This window comes from Oncorhynchus masou, chromosome 23 (genome assembly GCF_036934945.1).
Source record: "Oncorhynchus masou masou isolate Uvic2021 chromosome 23, UVic_Omas_1.1, whole genome shotgun sequence".
Taxonomy (NCBI): domain Eukaryota; kingdom Metazoa; phylum Chordata; class Actinopteri; order Salmoniformes; family Salmonidae; genus Oncorhynchus; species Oncorhynchus masou.
Window position 1 is genome coordinate 46563274 of NC_088234.1, and position 19690 is coordinate 46582963.

The following is a 19690-nucleotide window of genomic DNA, read 5'->3' on the forward strand; positions in this document are numbered from 1 at the left end:
AGAGTGGCAATGGGGGTGAGATGGTTACCTTAAAAAAGAAGCTGTTTGGAATACAAAGTGTTGCTCCCTGTACCAACACAATGCCATTGCCCCATTGGTGGGGGAGGGAAGAGGGCAGCCTGCCAACATTACCCATGGATACGACCCTCTTAGGACATGGAGCTTAGGGTGATTTCTACGCTGATTGTTTCCAGGAACTCTCTACTGTTGTGCAGAAAATCCTTAATGAAGTTGGCCACGCTCAGCCAAAATAAATTCAACACGGGATCCCATTTCAAATGCTGTGACATTACATAATACTAAGATGGTGTGCCATTCTCCTAGTGAAGTGAAGTGTGTGTGTGGTCTACCAAGCTGTATTTAGACGAGCATGAGAGGCAGGTTTGGTTGAGTTAATGTTTACCATGCAAGCATGTGTAGCCATGAGAAACAACTGGGCTCATGTAATCGACGAGTGGTTACAGCAAGGGACAAACCTACAAGTCACATCACTCGTGACCTTTCTTTCAACCACTACTCAATTGCATTAGGATCAGTTATAAACCCTTTTTTCAAAGTGAGGCGTAGATCATCTATGCTGTTTTATACTGTGTACCTATACTGCTCAGCCACAGCAGGACCCACAACAGCCAAGCTGCCTAAAGCCTTTGAAGAAGAGACTGTCCTCAACCTTGACAGGTTGCTGATGTATCATTTTAAATGGTCCCCTCTCTCTTGTGCAGTCAATGTTGGTGACTACATTGAAGCTGTGTTAGACCGCAACCTGGCTGAGAACATCTCACGCGTCCTCTATCCCAACGACAATGTGAGTATCTATCTAACCCTTATGGAGTAGAGATGACATTCTGCAAGTGCTCAAAGTGAAAATGACCAGCAATAGTGTGTGAGAAAAAGGCATTCACTAGGCCACATGGGGGTGGTGCGTTCTCTCCAGCCATGACCTAATAAGGTCATAAGGGATGTGTTGTGGCGGTGTCTTAGTACAGCATTCAGCACAATCTCCTCAGTGCTGCAGACTCCGATGTGTAACGCGAAGCACGTCAGCTGTTCAAGTTAGGATGAGGAAACCGCAAGGTTGCTCAACATCTACTGAGAATGGTATTACTCAAGATGCATGTAGATATGTGTAGCATAGTTAGTATGGGTGGAGCAGAGGTCTATGCCTGCCCCAGTTTATCCCTTGGTTAAATAAAAGCAGCATTTGGTAAAAGTTGGATCAACCCGCGCCTCTCATACATACTCCTGCTGTATCTGACATGGTCGTGTGATACAATGCAGACCCCTTCACTTTTGTCACGTTACAGCCTTGTTTTTAAAATGGATTAAATTGTAAAGAATCCTCAGCAACTACACACAATACTCCATAATGACAAAGCAAAAACAGGTTTTTAGATTTTTTTGTGCACATAAAAAAGTGTGTATATTTATTTATTTATTTATTTATATATATATAATATATATATATATTATATATATATATATTATATATATATATATAATATATATATATTATATATATATAATATTATATATATATATATATAATATTATATATTTATATATATATATTATATATTAATATATAATATATATATATATATAATATATATTATATATATAATATATATATTATAACTTTTATTCAGACCTTTTGCTATGATACTCAAAATTGAGCTCAGGTGCATCCTGTTTCTGTTTCTACAACTTGATTGGAGTCCACCTGTGGTGAATTCAATTGATTGGACATGATTTGGAAAGGGGCTCACACCTGTTTATATAAGGTCCCCTCAGAGCAAAAACCAAGCAAGTCAAATTTTATTGATCACATACACATGGATAGCAGATATTAATGCGAGTGCAGTGAAATGCTTGTGCTTCTAGTTCCGACAGTGCAGTAATATCTAACAAGTAATCTAACAATTCCCCAACTACCTAATACACACACATCTAAAGGGGTCAATGAAAATATGTACATATAAATATATGGATGAGCGATGGCCGAGCGGCATAAGCAAGGTGCAATAGATGGTATAAAATACAGTATATACATATGATATGACTAATGTAAGATATGTAAACATTATTAAAGTGGCATTGTTTAAAGTGACTAGTGATCCATTTATTGAAGTGGCCAGTGATTGCTTCTCAATGTAGGCAGCAGCCTCTGAGTTAGTGATTGCTGTTTTTCAGTCTCTCGGTCCCAGCTTTGATGCAGCTGTACTGACCTCGTCTTCTGGATGGTAGCGGTGTGAACAGGCAGTGGCTCGGGTGGTTGTTGTCCTTGATTATCTATTTGGCCTTCCTGTGACTTTGGGTGCTGTAGGTGTCACGGAGGGCAGATAGTTTGTCCCCAGTGATGTGTTGTGCTGACCGCAACACGCTCTGGAGAGCCTTTCAGGTGAGGGTGGTGCTGTTGCCGTACCAGGCTGTGATACAGCCCGACAGGATGATCTCGATTGTGCATCTAGAAGTTTGTCAGGGTTTTGGATGACAAGCCCAAACTTTCAGCCTCCTGAGGTTGAAGAGGCGCTGTTGCGTGTGTGTGGACCATTTCACTTTGCCGATGTGGCTCGGGGGTGCTCCCTCTGCTCTTTCCTGAAGTCCACGATCATCTCCTTTGTTTTGTTGATGCTGAGTGAGAGGTTGTTTTTCCTGACAACGCTCCGAGGGCCCTCACCACCTCCCTGTAGGCCGTCTCGTCATTATTGGTAATCAAGCCTACTACTGTTGTGTCGTCTGCAAACGTGATGATTGAGTTGGAGGCATGCATGGCCACGCAGTCGTGGATGAACAGGTTTTTCTTTTGGAAAAGTTTTATTAGTACAATTCCTTTAAAAACAGCTCATACATTTTTTACATAATTTATACACATAAAAACGGCAACAAAGCATAAAACACAGCATTTGAAGGTTACATTTAAATTTGTTAAAAAGTACATGTTGTTAAAACCAATGAAAACAACTATGAATAAAAGTACTTTCCTTGTAAAAACATCAAATCTGTAAAAGCCATTTAAAATGTGTACAAATGATCTAACAAAGGTAAAACATTTTTAAGACATGAAAAACATGTTAAAAAGCCACTTTGTTAAAGGCTGTCTTCAGTCCCTTGTACAGGAGCGGGGTGAGTCTTTATCAAGCTCACCTCATCCTGCTCTTCTGAATGGATCATCGTCCCGTCCTTCGGGGCCCAGAGGGGATCCCTCCCCTAGGCGCATCGCCCTAGGCGCCGCAGCGCTGTCAGGCCGTGGCCGCCGGGACCTAGGGTGTTGTGGGGGACCCTTCGCTTGGGGTCGAGGCCCCCCTTCTTCCGTACCACCCCAGGGCTTCCGTGGCTACCATGGCCACTGCCTGGGGGGTGGTCTCTACATTTTTCGCTACCAGCAGGTTACGGGAGGACCACAGTGCTTCCTTCAGGCACGTGAGGGTGGACCAGAGCTTGGTGAAGGTCTTCGATGGAATGGGCCTTCGGCCCACCCCATACAGCACGAGCTGAGGTGTTAGGTCCTCCCCTGCTGGCAGACACGAGGTGATCAGGGGGCCTGCTTCCTTCCACAGGTCCCTGGCGGCTCTGCACTCCCAGAGCATGTGCCTCACCGACTCTTCTTGGCCGCAGTCTGGTCGGGGGCACGCGGATATCCTCGCCATGCCCCGTGAGTGCATAACGGCCCTGACCGGGAGGATCTCGTGGGCGACCATCCAGGACAGGTCCCGATGCCGATTCAGGAGAGCAGGGTGGGCCACGTTGCGCCAAACCGTTGTGGGCTCACCTATCGCGAGCCCGCGCACTGGACATACTGGTTCCCGATCCTGCACAAGAGAGAGAAGAGAGCGGTGTTTTGTTAAAACCGTGACTGTTTCTTTTTCCAGTTCAAAATGTCTTAAAAACTTCTGGAGCTGGACGTAGGGGGGGGGGGTAGCAGGAAAGAGACTGGGGCTCGCAGGTCGACTGGGATCAGCCTCAGAGTCCTGAGGTAAGATCCCAGCCAGAACCGTGCGAGGGCCTGAGTCTTGTTGTTGACCGGGGAGGTGGCAAGAGTCAGATGTAACGCTGTGTAGCGGCTGCCCAGGAACAAGTAGAGGTCAGGCAAGCCTTTCCCCCCCTTGGACCTGGGCCTCTTGACCACCTCCCTCCTCAGCCTCTCCCACTTGCCTCCCCACAGGAAGTAGAAAAGCATCCGCTCCAGGTCTAAAATGCTCCTTCGAGGGGGATAAAAACAGAACTGATTAGTAAAAGCACAGGTAAAATCACAGCTTTAATGATTAAAACCTTGCCCTGGAGTCAGCTGTCGCAGTCCCCAAAAACCCAGTCTCTGTCTTACTGTCCCCAGGATTCCACTCCAGTTACCGCTCCCTCCTCCCCCCCGGTCAAACTTTACCCCCAGTACCCTTATGTCCGTCCGTTTGACTGTCAGAGGTAGTCTGGTCAAGTCTGGGTCTGCCCATGGTCCGAAGAACTGGGCCTCTGTCTTGTCTCTGTTCAGTCTCGCCCCAGAGGCTCGTCCATACCAGTCAGTCCTGTCCAGATTCCTGTCGACGGATAAAAGGTCGGTACATAAAATGTTGACGTCGTCCATGTAAAAGACGCACTTGGCGGTCATCCCCGGGATACCCACCCCACTGATCCCTTGGTCCCTTCTCAAGACCTGTGCCAGTGGTTCAATACAGGCCACGAACAGAAGAGGAGATAAAGGACAGCCCTGACGGACGCCGCAGTGTACTCCCACTGCTTTTGACAGATGCCCATTTACAAGGATTTTGCTGGTGATGTCCCCGTACAGCAGTCCCACCCAAGCTAAAAACCTGTCAGGGAAACCCATTTTTTGCAGTACCTTAAAGAGGTACTGGTGCGAGACCCGATCAAAGGCTTTTTCAAAATCTAAATTTAGGACTACAAGCCGCATGTTTCTGTCTCTCGCATAACAGATGGCATCTCGGATCAGTATCAGGCTGTCCGTGATCTTCCTTCCGGGCACGGCACAGGTTTGGTCCGGGTGGATCACCTCCCCTAAAACAGAAGACATTCTGAGTGTTAAAACCTTGGTAAAAAGTTTACAATCAAAGTTTAAAAGGGTAATCGGTCTCCAGTTCTTCAGGTCCGTCCTGTCGTTTTTCTTGTGTAAAAGCGTCACGATCCCCACTCTAAAACTGTCGGGTAGTCTGTCGAGGTGTTCAAAGTCAGTAAAAACAGTCAGAAGTTCGTTGGCTAAAACATCCCAAAAGGTCAGATAAAACTCCAAAGGGAGGCCGTCCTCCCCCGGTGATTTACCCCTCTTAAAATGCTTCAGTCCTTGGTCGATTTCTGTCCTCGTCAGGTCTTTTTTCAGGTCGTCCGTGTTGGGTAGGGTCTTGTCAATGTATGTTAAAAGGTCCCCCATTGTTTCCTCGCACACATCTTTTACCCCAAACAGTTCCCCATAAAAGTCTTCGACCACTTCCTTTATTCCCTCTGTGTCTGTTTTTAAAACCCCGTCCTTGTTTCTCAATCCTGTCATAATCCTACCCTTACTAACTATTTTCTTAAAAAAGTACCTAGTGCACTTCTCCCCCTCTTCTAATTCCCTTTCCTTGCTTCTTAAAATAACGTGGATGAACAGGTATTACAGGAGCGGGCTGAGCACGCACCCTAGTGGGACCCCAGTGTTGAGGGTCAGCGGAGTGATGTTGTTTCCTACCTTCACCACCTGCGGGCGGCCCATCAAAGACCAGGACAAAATTGCACAGTTTGTGGTTGAGACCCAGGCCCTCCAGCTTGATGAGCTTGGAGGGTACTATGGTGTTGAAGGCTGAGCTGTAGTCAATGAACAGCATTCTTACATAGGTATTCCTCTTGTCCAGATGGGATAGTGTAGTGTGATGGCGATTGCATCGTCTGTGTACCTGTTGGGGTGGTACGCAAACTGAAGTGGGTCTAGGGTGACCGGTAAGGTGGAGGTGATATAATCCTTGACTTGTCTCTCAAAGCACTTCATGATGACAGAAGTGAGTGCTACGGGGCTGTAGTCATTTAGTTCAGTCATTGTTGCTTTCTTGAAGCATGTGGGGACAGCAGATTGGGATAGGAAGCGATTGAATATGTCTGGAAACACACCAGCCAGCTGTTCTGCACATTCTCTGAGGATGCGGCTAGGGATGTCGTCTGGGCCAGCAGTCTTGCTAGTGTTAACACGTTTAAATCTTTACTCGCGTAGGCCTCGGAGGAGGGGGGGGTGCAGTCCTTGTTAGCGAGCCATGACGGTATTATCCTCAAAGCGTGCAAAGAAGGTGTTTAGTTTGTCTGGAAGCGTGATGTCGGTTTCCGTGACGTGGCTGGTTTTCTTGTTGTAGTCTTTTTGTGATTTACTGTAGACCCGTGTCTCCAGCCGTGTCTCGTGTCTGAGCCATTGAATTGCAACTCCACTTTGTCCCTGTACCGGCATTTTGCTTGTTTGATTGCCTTGCAGAGGGAATAACTACACGGTTTATATTCAGCCATATTCCCAGAGTACGAAGGAATTGTCCGTAGAACTCCGAAAAAGGATTGTGTCGAGTCACAGATCTGGGGAAGGGTACCAAAAAATGTCTGCAGCATTGAAGGTCCCCAAGAAGACAGTGGCTTTCATTCTTAAATGGAATAATTTTGGAACCACCAAGACTCTTCCTAGAGCTGGCGACCAGTCAAACTGAGCAATTGGGGAAGAAGGGCCTTGGTCAGGAAGGTGACCAAGAACCCAATGGTCACTTTGACAGGGCTCTAGTGTTCCTCTGTGGAGATGGTTGTCCTTTTGGAATGTTCTTCCATCTCTGCAGCACTCTACCAATCAGGCCTTTATGGTAGAGTGGCCAGACAGGAATCTACTTCTCAGTAAAAGGCACACGACAGCCCGCTTGGAGTTTGCCAAAAGGCACCTAAAGGATTTTCAGACCAAGATTCTCTGGTCTGATGAAACCAAGATTGAACTATTTGCCCTGAATACCAAGCGTCACGTCTCGAGGAAACCAGGCACCCTCATCACCTGGTCATTCTGATTGCTACGGTGAAGCATGGGAGCATCATGCCATGGGTATGTTTTTCAGCGGCAGGGACTGGGAGACTAGTCCGAATCGAGGCAAAGATGAACGGAGCAAAGTACAGAGCGATCCTTGACGAAAACCTGCTCCAGAGGACCTCAGACTGGGGGCGAAGGTTCACCTTCCAACAGGACAACGGCCCTAAGTACACAGCCAAGACAACGCAGGTGTGGCTTCGGGACAAGTCTCTGACAATCCTTGAGGGGCCCAGCCAGAGCCAAGACTTGATACCGGTCTAACATCTCTGGAGAGACATGAAAAATAGCTGTGCAGCGACGCACCCCATCCAACCTGACAGCTTGAGAGGATCTGCAGAGAAGAATGGGAGAAACTTGCCAAATACAGGTATGCCAAGCTTGTAGCTTGGCATAACCAAGAAGCCTTGAGGCTGTAATCGCTGCCAAATCTGCTTCAATAAAGTACTGATTAAAGGGTCTGAATACTTATGTAAAAGTGATATTTCAGTTTTGTTTTTTATGCATTTGCAAACATGTCTAAATCTATTTTTGGTTTATCATTATGCAGTATTGAGGGGGGGGGACAACTATTTAATCAATTTAAGAAGACTGCTGTAACGTAACAAAATGTGGGAAAAGTGAAGGGGTCTGAATACCTTCCAAATGCATTGGATATACTATTTATTCACAAACATTTCACTGCACCTGCGATAACGTCTGCAAATCTATGTCCGACGCTAAACTGATGCTAGGTATTCACCACATGGGGTCAACTTGCCCTTGAGTGATTGCTTTGAGAATAGACTGTGTAATCATTCTAAAGTGTGTGTGCTCAGTTCTTTGAGGGCAAGGAGCTGCGTCTGAAGCAAGAGTACTTTGTGGTGGCCGCCACACTGCAGGACATCATCCGCCGCTTCAAGTCTTCCAAGTTTGGCTGCAGAGACCCTGTCAGGACCTCCTTTGAGACCTTCCCAGAGAAGGTCTTGTATTTCACTATATCCAATTTTGAGCTGTCAATTGTTTTTTTTTCTTTGATAAACCCAACCTTATTACTGTTCCTCAAATCCCATACGCAACCTTTAATATTACACATTTTACAATTAGTACAACCAATTTTTATTTTATTTAAACTTTATTTAACTAGGCACGTCAGTTAAGAACAAAGTATTATTTACGATGACGGCCTACCAAAAGGCTTCCTGCGGGGACGGGCTGGATGGAATTTAAAAAAAATATATATATGACAAACACCTCACGAGAAGAGACACTGCAACACTACATAAAGAGGGGCCTAAGACAACAGCATAGCTTGGCAGCGACACATGAAAACACAGCATGGTAGCAACACAACATGACAACATGGTAGCAACACAACATGGCAGCACAAAACATGGTACAAACATTATGGCTACAGACAACAGCACATAGGGCAAGAAGGTAGAGACAACAATACATCACGCAAAGTAGCCACAACTGTCAGTAAGTGTGTCCATGATTGAGTCTTTGAATGAAGAGATGGAGATAAAATGGTCCAGTTTGAGTTTTTTTGCAGCTCCTTCCAGTTGCTAGCAGCAGCGACCTGAAAAGACGAGTGACCCAGGGATGTGTGTGCTTTGAGGACCTTTAACAGAATGTGATTGGCAGAACGAGTGTTGTGGAGGATGAGGGCTGCAGTAGATCTCTCAGTTAGCGGGGAGTGAGGCCTAAACCATGGCCATGACTGACACTCTCTCCATCCACTGGTAGGTGGCCATCCAGCTGAATGACACCCACCCTGCCTTGGCCATCCCTGAGCTGATGAGGATCCTAGTGGATGTGGAGAAGTTGGACTGGGACAAGGTAACGTATTCTCCCAGGCTAGGGTTGAATGGCGGGAACTCAGTAACCGAGATTTGCCTCCAAAAACCACTCTCTTTACCCGGGATAAATAACTGAGGGAAACCAGTGATTTTTAATACATTTATTTATATCAACAGCATGATGTAAAATGGAACTGTTAAATTATATGCATTGTCTTAAACTTGCTTCTGTGGTCTGCCTGATCAATCATCAACATTCATGTTGACAGCCCATCTCCGTATGTAGTGCACTTCACAATGCATATAGACCTATCATCATGGTTTTTTCTTGCGACAGGTAGGTCTACATCTGCTGCAGCATAGCCTATGATACAGTAATATAAGGACTGAATGCCTAATTTACACATCTCCTTTCAGGGGTCCCCTTATTTGTTTGTTGTAAAGATGTATATTGTTTTTAATTGCAGCAGCAGTTAAAAAAAAGACTATCACTCGAATTGTTGCGTGAGCAGTCTTTCTCTCTCTCCATCAATTCCATCTGAAATGGCATCCAAAATAGATAGACCTGTTGAAGATTGAGACATATACATTTGAAGTCGGAAGTTTACATACACTTAGGTTGGAGTCATTAAAACTCGTTTTTCAATGACTCCACAAATTTATTGGCAACAAATCTATAGTTTTGGCAAGTCCGTTAGGACATCTACTTTGTGCATAACACAAGTAATTTTTCCACCAATTGTTTACAGACAGATTATTTGGCTTCTAATTCACTGGATCACAATTCCAGTGGGTCAGAAGTTTACATACACTAAGTTGACTGTGGCTTTAAACAGCTTGGAAAATTCCAGAAAGAGATGTCATGGCTTCTGATAGGCTAATTGACATCATTTGAGTCAATTGGAGGTGTACCTGTGGATGCATTTAAAGGCCTACCTTCAAATTCATTGCCTCATTGCTTGACATAGTGGTAAATACAAAAGAAATCATCCAAGACCCCAGAAAAGAAATTGTAAACCTCCACAAGTCTGGTTTATGGGAGCAATTTCCAAACACCTGAAGGTACCATGTTCATCTGTACAAACAATAGTATGCAAGTATAAACACCAGTGCAAATCAATCCCAGAACAACAGCAAAGGACCTTGTGAAGATGCTGGAGGAAACCGTTACAAAAGTATCTAAATCCACAGTAAAACGAGTCCTATATCGACATCAGCAAGGAAGAAGCCACGGCTCCAAAACCGCCATAAAGCCAGACTACGGTTTGCAACTGCACATGGGGACAAATATCGTACTTTTTGGAGAAATGTCCTCTGGTCTGATGAAACAAAAATAGAACTGTTTGGCCATAATGACCATTGTTATGTTTGGAGGAAAAAGGGGGATGCTTGCAAGCTGAAGAACACCATCCCAACCGTGAAGCACAGGGGTGGGGGTGCTTTGCTGCAGGAGGGACTGGTGCCCTTCACAAAATAGATACATTTTCTTTTCTCATGAAGTTATGTGGACATATTGAAGCAACAGCTCAAGACATCAGTCAGGAAGTTAATGCTTGGTTTCAAATGGTTCTTCCAAATGGACAATGACCCCAAGCATACTTCCAAAGTTGTGGCAAAATGGCTTAAGGACAACAAAGTCAAGGTATTGAAATGGCCATCACAAATCCCTGACCTCAATCCTATAGAAATCTGTGGACAGAACTGAAAAAGTGTGTGTGAGCAAGGAGGCCTACAAACCTGACTCCACTACACCAGCTCTGTCAGGAGGAATGGGCCAAAATTCACCCAACTTATTGTGGGAAGCTTGTGGAAGGCTACCCAAAATGTTTGATTCAAGTTAAACAATTGAAAGGCAATGCTACCAAATACGAATTGAGTGTATGTAAGCTTCTGACCCACTGGGAATGTGATGACAGAAATAAAAGCTGAAATAAATAATTTATTCTACTATTATTCTGACATTTCACATTCTTAAAATAAAGTGGTGATCATAAGACGGGACATTTTTTTTACTAGGATTAAATGTCAGAAATTGTGAAACTGAGTTTAAATGTATTTGGCAAAGGTGTATGTAAACGTCCGACTTCAACTGTATGTCCTCGCCTATCTGTTTCAGGTAATTAATTCAGTGCAGTATTAGCCTTATTAAGCTTCTAATTTATAGCCTCTTTCTTTTGCAGAATACGTACGCACCTGTGCACTGCTGGCCACTCTCCGTTAATCTCTGGGATATGTGGGACGGTAGCGTCCCACCTCGCCAACAGCCAGTGAAAGTGCAGGGCGCCAAATTCAAAATGACAAAAATGTCATAAATAAAATTCCTCAACCATACAAGTATTTTACACCATTTTAAAGATAACATTCTCCTTAACCTCTTGAAACTCCCCATCCCGGATCCGGGATTGTGACTAAGCCTCAGGCTCATTAGCATAACGCAACGTTAACGATTTCTGAAAATCGCAAATAAAATTAAAATAATGCGTTTGCTCTCAAGCTTAGCCTTTTCTTAACAACACTGTCATCTCAGATTTTCAAAATATGCTTTTGAACCATAGAAATTGACTAATTTGTGTAAGAGTATGCTAAGCTAGCATAGCATTTTGTGTAGCATGTAGCACGCAACATTTTCACAAAAGCCAGATAACCAAATAAATAAAATCATTTACCTTTGAAGAGCTTCTGATGTTTTCAATGAGGAGACTCCCAGCCACATACCAGATGCGCAGTGTTTCCTGAAAGCGTCTGTGTGTAGGAGAAATCGTTCCGTTTTCTACATTGCGCCTGGCTACCGAAACGAACCGAAAATGCAGTCACCTACAACGTGAAACTTTTTCCGGATTAACTACATAATATCGACCGAAACATGGCAAACGTTGTTTGGAATCAATCCTCAAGGTGTTTTTTCACATATCTCTTCATTGACATGCAGTTCGTGGAAGCTTGCTTTCTCTCTGTGCCCCATGGAAAAATACTGGCAGGTGACTTTTGCGCACCAATTTCGGCGCAGGACACCGGGCGGACACGTGGTAAATGTGGTCTCTTATGGTCAATCTTCCAATGATCTGCCTACAAATACGTCACAATGCTGCAGACACCTTGGGGAAACGACAGAAAGGGCAGACTCATTCCTCTTGCGTTCACAGCCATATAAGGAGATCATGAAAGACAGAGCCTCAAAAATCCTTGTCATTTCCTGGATGCCAAGTCATCTTGGTTTTGCCTGAAGCTCAAGTTAAAGGGCACGCACAGAGAAGATATTTGTATTTCTGGACACGTCAGTGTTTTCTTTCGAACAGTAGCAATTATATGCATAGTCGAGCATCTTTTTGTGACAAAATATCTTGTTTAAAACGGGAACGTTTTTCTTCCAAAAATGAAATAGCGCCACCATAGGTGTAAGAGGTTAATCCATTCCATAGTGTCTGATTTCAAAAAGGCTTTACAGTGAAAGCACCACAAACGATTGTTAGGTCACCACCAAGTCACAGAAAAACACAGCCATTTTTCCAGCCAAAGAGAGGAGTCACAAAAAGCACAAATAGAGGGAAAATTAATCACAAACCTTTGATCTTCATCAGATGACACTCATAGGACTTCATGTTACACAATACATGTATGTTTTGTTCGCTAAAGTGCATATTTATATCCAAAATTCTCATTTTACATTGGCTCATTACGTTCAGTTGTTCTGAAACATGCAGTGATTGTGGAGAGAGCCACATCAATTTACAGAAATACTCATCATAAATGTTGATGAAAATACAAGTGTTATACATGGAATTGGAGATATACTTCTCCTTAATGCAACCGCTGTGTCAGATTTTAAAAAACACATTACGGAAAAAGCAAACCATGCAATAATCTGAGTACAGCGTTCAGACAACAAAGCAGCCAAAAAGATATCCTCCATATTGTGTAGTCAACGTTAGTCAGAAATAGCATTATAAATATTCACTTACATTTGATGATCTTCATCAGAATGCACTCCCAGGAATCCCAGTTCCACAATAAATGTTTGATTTGTTCGATAAAGTTCATAATTTATGTCCAACTAGCTTCTTTTGTTAGGGCGTTTGGTAAACAAATCCAAACTCGTTCGGGTCCAGCCGAACGTCGGCCGAAAATTTCAAAAAGTTAGTTTGACAAGTTTCTACGACCTGTAATATAAGTATAGAATCAATCTTTAGGATGTTTTTATCATAAATCCTAAATAATGTTCCAACCGGAGAGATCCCTTGTCTAGAAAAGCAATGGAACGAGAGCTGACTCTCGTGACCGTGCCTCACGAGCATGTGGCACTCTGCCAGACACCTGGCTCAATCCCCTCTCATTCGCCATCACTTCACAGAAGAAGCCTCAAACAAAGTTCTAAAGACTGTTGACATCTAGTGGAAGCCTTAGGAAGTGCAATATGACCCCATGTACACTGTATATTGGAATGGCAAAGAGTTGAAAAACTACAAACCTCAGATTTCCCACTTCCTGGTTGGACTTTTCTCAGGTTTTTGCCTGCCATATGATTTATGTTATACTCACAGACATCATTCAAACAGTTTTAGAAACTCCAGAGGGTTTTCTATCCAATACTACTAATAATATGCATATATTAGCATCTGGGACAGAGTGGCAGGCAGTTTACTCTGGGCACCTTATTCATCCAAGCTACTCTATAATGCCCCCCCTGTCACCAAGAAGTTATTAAGTCCCATGTAGGGAGAGCTAGACCAGAATAGCTTTCTGGACATTTTTTGTTGTTGCATTTCTTATACCAATAGACTCTTAGTAGAGAGACGCAAGCCCTTGTTTTGCTGAATGTTAAATACAGCACACAGTAGAACTCACCGGTAGTTTGAAAGAAAAGCAAACGCACGATGTCTGTAGGCTATAGCAGTTATTTATTCAAACCTATAACCGTTCAATCTTCGTGAAGGGAGGTGGACGCCGTCTGCATCTACTTCAGGTCTTACATTACTCAAGGATGCCATTCGAATGATGACGATGAGGACAATTAAACATATTTAACTGTTAAAAGCGAGGAAGGAAAGAAGCAACAATACAGAGAAAGAGGAGGTAGGCTAATAACATTAGTGGAAATATTATGAAAGGAATATGGCAGCCTACTAATTATACAAATAGGCCCTATTTATATTTCAAATTCCGATTTGTTAGCCTATACTTGTGACTTTGTAGGCCGCATGTGCTGCACCAGAATAGCATGTTTTAGCAGCTTTATCATGGTTTGAATGAGGTGTGTCATTCCAGTAATATAATACAAAACAGTAATACAGGCGCTTGTTTAATTTATTTACAGTAGGGGTGCGTGGGTAAAATCCCTGGCAAAGCCAGGAAAGAAAAGCCGTATTACAACCTATGTCTCGTGATAATTGCGTTGTTCGCTCTACAACCTGTTGGGACATATGCACTGCAACTGTGAGGTGTGTGTGTGTGTATATATATGTATATGTATATGTATATGTATGTATATATATATATATATAACACATCCTAGATCTGAATGAATGAAATATTCTTATTAAATACTTTTTTCTTTACATAATTGAATGTGCTGACAACAAAATTACACAAAAATGATCAATGGAAATCAAATTTATCAACCCATGGAGGTCTGATTTTGGAGTCACACTCAAAATTAAAGTGGAAAACCACACTACAGGCTGATACAACTTTGATGTGATGTCCTTAAAACAAGTCAAAATGAGGCTCAGTAGTGTGTGTGGCCTCCACGTGCCTATATGACCTCCCTACAACGCCTGGGCATGCTCCTGATGAGGTGGCGGATGGTCTCCTGAGGGATCTCCTCCCAGACATGGACTAAAGCATCCGCCAACTCCTGGACAGTCTGTGGTGCAACGTGGCGTTGGTGGATGGAGCGAGACATGATGTCCCAGATGTGCTCAATTGGATTCAGGTCTGGGGAATGGGCGGGCCAATCCATAGCATCAATGCCTTCCTCTTGCAGGAACTGCTGACACACTCCAGCCACATGAGGTCTAGCATTGTCTTGCATTAGGAGGAACCCAGGCCCAACCGCACCAGCATATGGGCTCACAAGGGGTCTGAGGATCTCATCTCGATACTTAATGGCAGTCAGACTACCTCTGGTGAGCACATGGAGGGCTGTGCGGCCCCCCAAAGAAATGCCACCCCACACCATGACTGACCCACCGCCAAACCGGTCATGCTGGAGGATGTTGCAGGCAGCAGAACGTTCTCCACGGCGTCTCCAGACTGTCACATCTGTCACATGCTCAGTGTGAACCTGCTTTCATATGTGAAGAGCACAGGGCGCCAGTGGCGAATTTGCCAATCTTGGTGTCCTCTGGCAAATGCCAAACGTCCTGCACGGTGTTGGGCTGTAAGCACAACCCCCACCTGTGGACGTCGGGCCCTCATACCACCCTCATGAAGTCTGTTTCTGACCGTTTGAGCAGACACATGCACATTTGTGGCCTGCAGGAGGTCATTTTGCAGGGCTCTGGCAGTGCTCCACCTGCTCCTCCTTGCACAAAGGCGGAGGTAGCGGTCCTGCTGCTGGGTTGTTGCCCTCCTACGGCCTCCTCCACGTCTCCTGATGTACTGGCCTGTCTCCTGGTAGCGCCTCCATGCTCTTGACACTACGCTGACAGACACACAGAACCTTCTTGCCACAGCTCGCATTGATGTGTCATCCTGGATGAGCTGCACTACCTGAGCCACTTGTGTGGGTTGTAGACTCCATCTCATGCTACCACTAGAGTGAAAGCACCGCCAGCATTCAAAAGTGACCAAAACATCAGCCAGGAAGCATAGGAACTGAGAAGTGGTCTGTGGTTATCACCTGCAGAACCACTCCTTTATTGGGGATGTCTTGCTAATTGTCTATAATTTCCACCTGTTGTCTATTGCTTTTGCACAGCAGCATGTGAAATTTATTGTCAATCAGTGTTGCTTCGTAAGTGGACAGTTTGATTTCACAGAAGTGTGATTGACTTGGAGTTACATTGTGTTGTTTAAGTGTTCCCTTTTATTTTTTTGAGCAGTGTATATCTATAGATATAGATCTATATCTATCTCTTTCAGAAGTGCCAAGGCAATAAGAAGACAGTGGCAGAATCAGTTACACCACACATTTTTGTTTCATCACGAAACCGGAGAGCCACCATATTGCATGTAACAAGCATTTACATTACCTTCAGCACGGTCAAGCAAGTTTGTTTCCGATATTTTCGGACCACGAAGCAACTATTGATTTAGAACCACAGAGAGTCACCCCAAGTCACAAGGAAAACAGGAGCTGCCTCCATTAATCCAGCACCATTTCAACATAATCAGATCACCTCTGCTTAGTGACAACTAAAAGTGACAACTAGAAGATACCAAAAACAATGTAGTCCTATCAATGTAGGATAAATATGTGTCTATCAATGGTTCTGATTTCTGTGCAAGTGACTGTGTGTGCGTACACATTTGTGCAAGTAGAAAAAACATGTTGACTCGGCCTACTTGTAGAGAAATGCCAATGCCACCATCTCTTTCATGTTGACAAAACAGTCCATCACTCTGTCAGTACATGCTTTTATTTTCTGTTGTCCTAGGCTACCTGGCTAAAATGCTTGCTCACTAGCCTAACTTCTTGTCATGGGCACCCCTAGCTAGTTAACATTAGCCTTCTACATATTGAACTTCCATCCTCTCAGGCGAGGGGAACAAAATATGAATTAATGATTGGATCAGAATCCCTATACCCATCCATGGCTAATTTAGGAAAGGGCCAATTTCAGCAAGCTAGCTAGCCCCTGGAGGACAACAACACAACAAGATGCAACAATTCAAGTTGTTTCTGTCAATGACGTATGCTCTCAATGTGATTTGAAAGGAATGACACCAAATTCAAACTGTCTTCCCTTGACACTTTTTTAAAATGGATTTATTTTTTGGTGCGTCAGGACCATTCACAGTTGAGTTTACTCGGTTTAGCGCAATGCTGATTGGCTATTTTTGTGTGGGGGGGTTTTTATCAAGGGAGGAGAAAATCCTCGCTGGCTTCTATTGCATTTGCATTCAATGATACGGGCCTCAACAATGTCATAAATATTTAGACCAGACAGCATCAGATGGAAACCTACAGACAGAGGGGCGCTGTTTAACTCACTCGGATGCTTTCTCCGGTGAGATACATTCAGCCATTTGCGAGTTGAAGGAAAATTATGAAACACAGAGAGACTAAATATAAACGAGTCTCTCTCCGTTTTTTTTGGGGGGGGAAGCCTGGCTTCCCTTGGCACCCATGAATACACGCCATGGTTTATTTACCCAAGAGAGCATATAGCTATCTACATCTATGGGCTTTCATGTTTTTCTGTCGTACGGAATGTGCAGTAGCCTATATATCATATATGTATTGGATAACGGCACAATCGCTTGGGATTTTAAAATGTATTTTTAATGTAGGGCTCATAGAATGTATTTAATGAAAGGGTCATCAGGTTCAGGTAGCATCAGGCTTGATCAAAGCTCTAATCAAATCCAGACATAGGCCTATTTATATGCTTTTGAAGGACACTTCAGGTTTTGGCGGGAAATACCGAGTTACCTGTGAGAAAAGGGATTTTATTCTCAGGATGGATCAGTTGTAAAGTACTGGGAAAATATTAAAACCTAGCCAGGCCTGGCACTCACTATGACAGTCAGACAAACCGTACCAAGTGAGATGGCTGTGTAGATGGTAGGACTTCTTCGGTGTGGGACTGTGTCCCAGTATGAACTCTGGTTGAACTGGAAACCAGAGCTGTTTTGGGGCAGCATTGTTTGAGCAGGGTGGTTTTGCCAAGTCATCGTGACGCCGTAACTGAACTGATCCAGTGTGTTGAGCTTGGGTGGAGCCTGTGTATTGGGCAATGCTTCCCTCCTCAGGGAAAACTTCCTTCTACTTGAAGAAATAATACAGTTGGCTAGGAATCACCATTGATTGATATACATCTGTTACATTGTACAGTACATGCAATTTCCATTGTACCTGTATATGTACAGTATTAGTTATTTATCCTAATCAAATCAACAAACATGTTTTGTGATTGAACTGATTCGGAAGCACTTTTATTGTATAGACCTTGTTGACCTGTGATGCCTTTTCTCTTCTCTCCTTACTCCGTCCCCTGTGTGTTCCAGGCTTGGGAGGTGACGCGTCAGACCTGTGCCTACACCAACCACACCGTCCTGCCTGAGGCCCTGGAGCGCTGGCCCATCAACCTGTTTGAGAAGCTGCTGCCTCGCCACCTGCAGATCATCTATGAGATCAACCACCTCCACCTCCAAGTAAGCCCTCTGTGTCCACTCACTGTCTCGGGACAAAGGAGGCTGATTTCTGCTGCTCTGAAATGGGAGATATTATCATTCATCTCGACTTGGTACGTGCTTTTGATACTGGGTGCATGAACAAGCTTATCCAGAGTGTGGATCTTTTTCTGTGCTCTGAAGGATTCCCCTCCTCCCATCCTTTTTGAGTGCTGTCTTGTTTCTTTCCACAGATCTGAGCTCAGTGTAACTAACTTTTATATTAGTAATCAGCAGCACACAAATGCAAGTTGGGACTATATGTATGCGTACTAATGAGTTGATTCTCTGTGCCCTCTCAGAGAATCGCTGCCATGTTCCCAGGGGACAATGACCGCCTGAGGAGGATGTCCCTGATCGAGGAGGGAGACCCCAAGAGGATCAACATGGCCCACTTGTGTGTGGTGGGCTCCCACGCTGTCAACGGGGTCGCCCGGATCCACTCTGAAATCGTCAAGAACACTGTGTTAGTGTTTGACCTGAATTCACGTTTGATTATTGAATAAGTCTTACCGAAATAGGTGGTGATGGTGGCAGCTTTACATGAAACAATTTCCAGGCAAACCTGGAGTATTGTTTTATTAGCTTTCCAGCGATGTTGACATTCCTGTTGCGTTGAACGAGTCTGTCAGAAAGACATCCACTGATCAACTAACTTGTTGTGTGCCTGATATATTGTTGTTGTATGTCTCTCTGTCCTCAGTTTCAAGGACTTCTATGAGGTGGAGCCAGAGAAGTTCCAGAACAAGACCAATGGTATCACTCCTCGCCGCTGGCTGCTGCTGTGTAACCCAGGCCTTGCTGACCTCATCGCTGAGGTAACATATTTTTACAGAGCTAGAGTACAGAGTACCTCCGAGTGTCTTTTTTTGTTTTTTTGTGCTTCCTGCTGGGGAATGAACCTCATTGTGGGTTAGTAGTCCTGCACACCCAATTACTAATGTCTACCCTTTGTTGTGTTGACACTGATCAGTATGTGGTTATTCAAGACCACAAAAGTCTCTGCACACTGTGTCCACATGCTCAAATTCAATTATATGACTATGGTAGCCCAGTCACGGACCAGGATGTCTTGCTCCCAGGCAGACTAAATAACTTTTTTGCCCACTTTGAGGACAATACAGTGCCACTGACACGGCCTGCAACGGAAACATGCGGTCTCTCCTTCACTGCAGCCGAGGTGAGTAAAACATTTAAACGTGTTAACCCTCACAAGGCTGCAGGCCCAGACGGCATCCCCAGCCGCGCCCTCAGAGCATGCGCAGACCAGCTGGCTGGTGTGTTTACGGACATATTCAATCAATCCCTATACCAGTCTGCTGTTCCCACATGCTTCAAGAGGGCCACCATTGTTCCTGTTCCCAAGAAAGCTAAGGTAACTGAGCTAAACGACTACCGCCCCGTAGCACTCACTTCCGTCATCATGAAGTGCTTTGAGAGACTAGTCAAGGACCATATCACCTCCACCCTACCTGACACCCTAGACCCACTCCAATTTGCTTACCGCCCAAATAGGTCCACAGACGATGCAATCTCAACCACACTGCACACT

The 19690-nt window shown here is 44.3% G+C and overlaps 1 protein-coding gene across 1 annotated transcript in view; it reads left to right on the forward strand.

The window, feature by feature from the left end:
- pygb (phosphorylase, glycogen; brain) overlaps positions 1–19690 on the forward strand; it is a 36543-nt gene that overhangs the window by 9938 nt on the left and 6915 nt on the right. Inside the window, exons 7-12 of the mRNA XM_064932253.1 lie at positions 723–805; positions 7843–7986; positions 8753–8845; positions 17974–18120; positions 18441–18604; positions 18842–18956. Of these exons, the coding sequence (XP_064788325.1) occupies positions 723–805; positions 7843–7986; positions 8753–8845; positions 17974–18120; positions 18441–18604; positions 18842–18956 (746 nt within the window). The remainder of the gene's footprint in view (positions 1–722; positions 806–7842; positions 7987–8752; positions 8846–17973; positions 18121–18440; positions 18605–18841; positions 18957–19690) is intronic.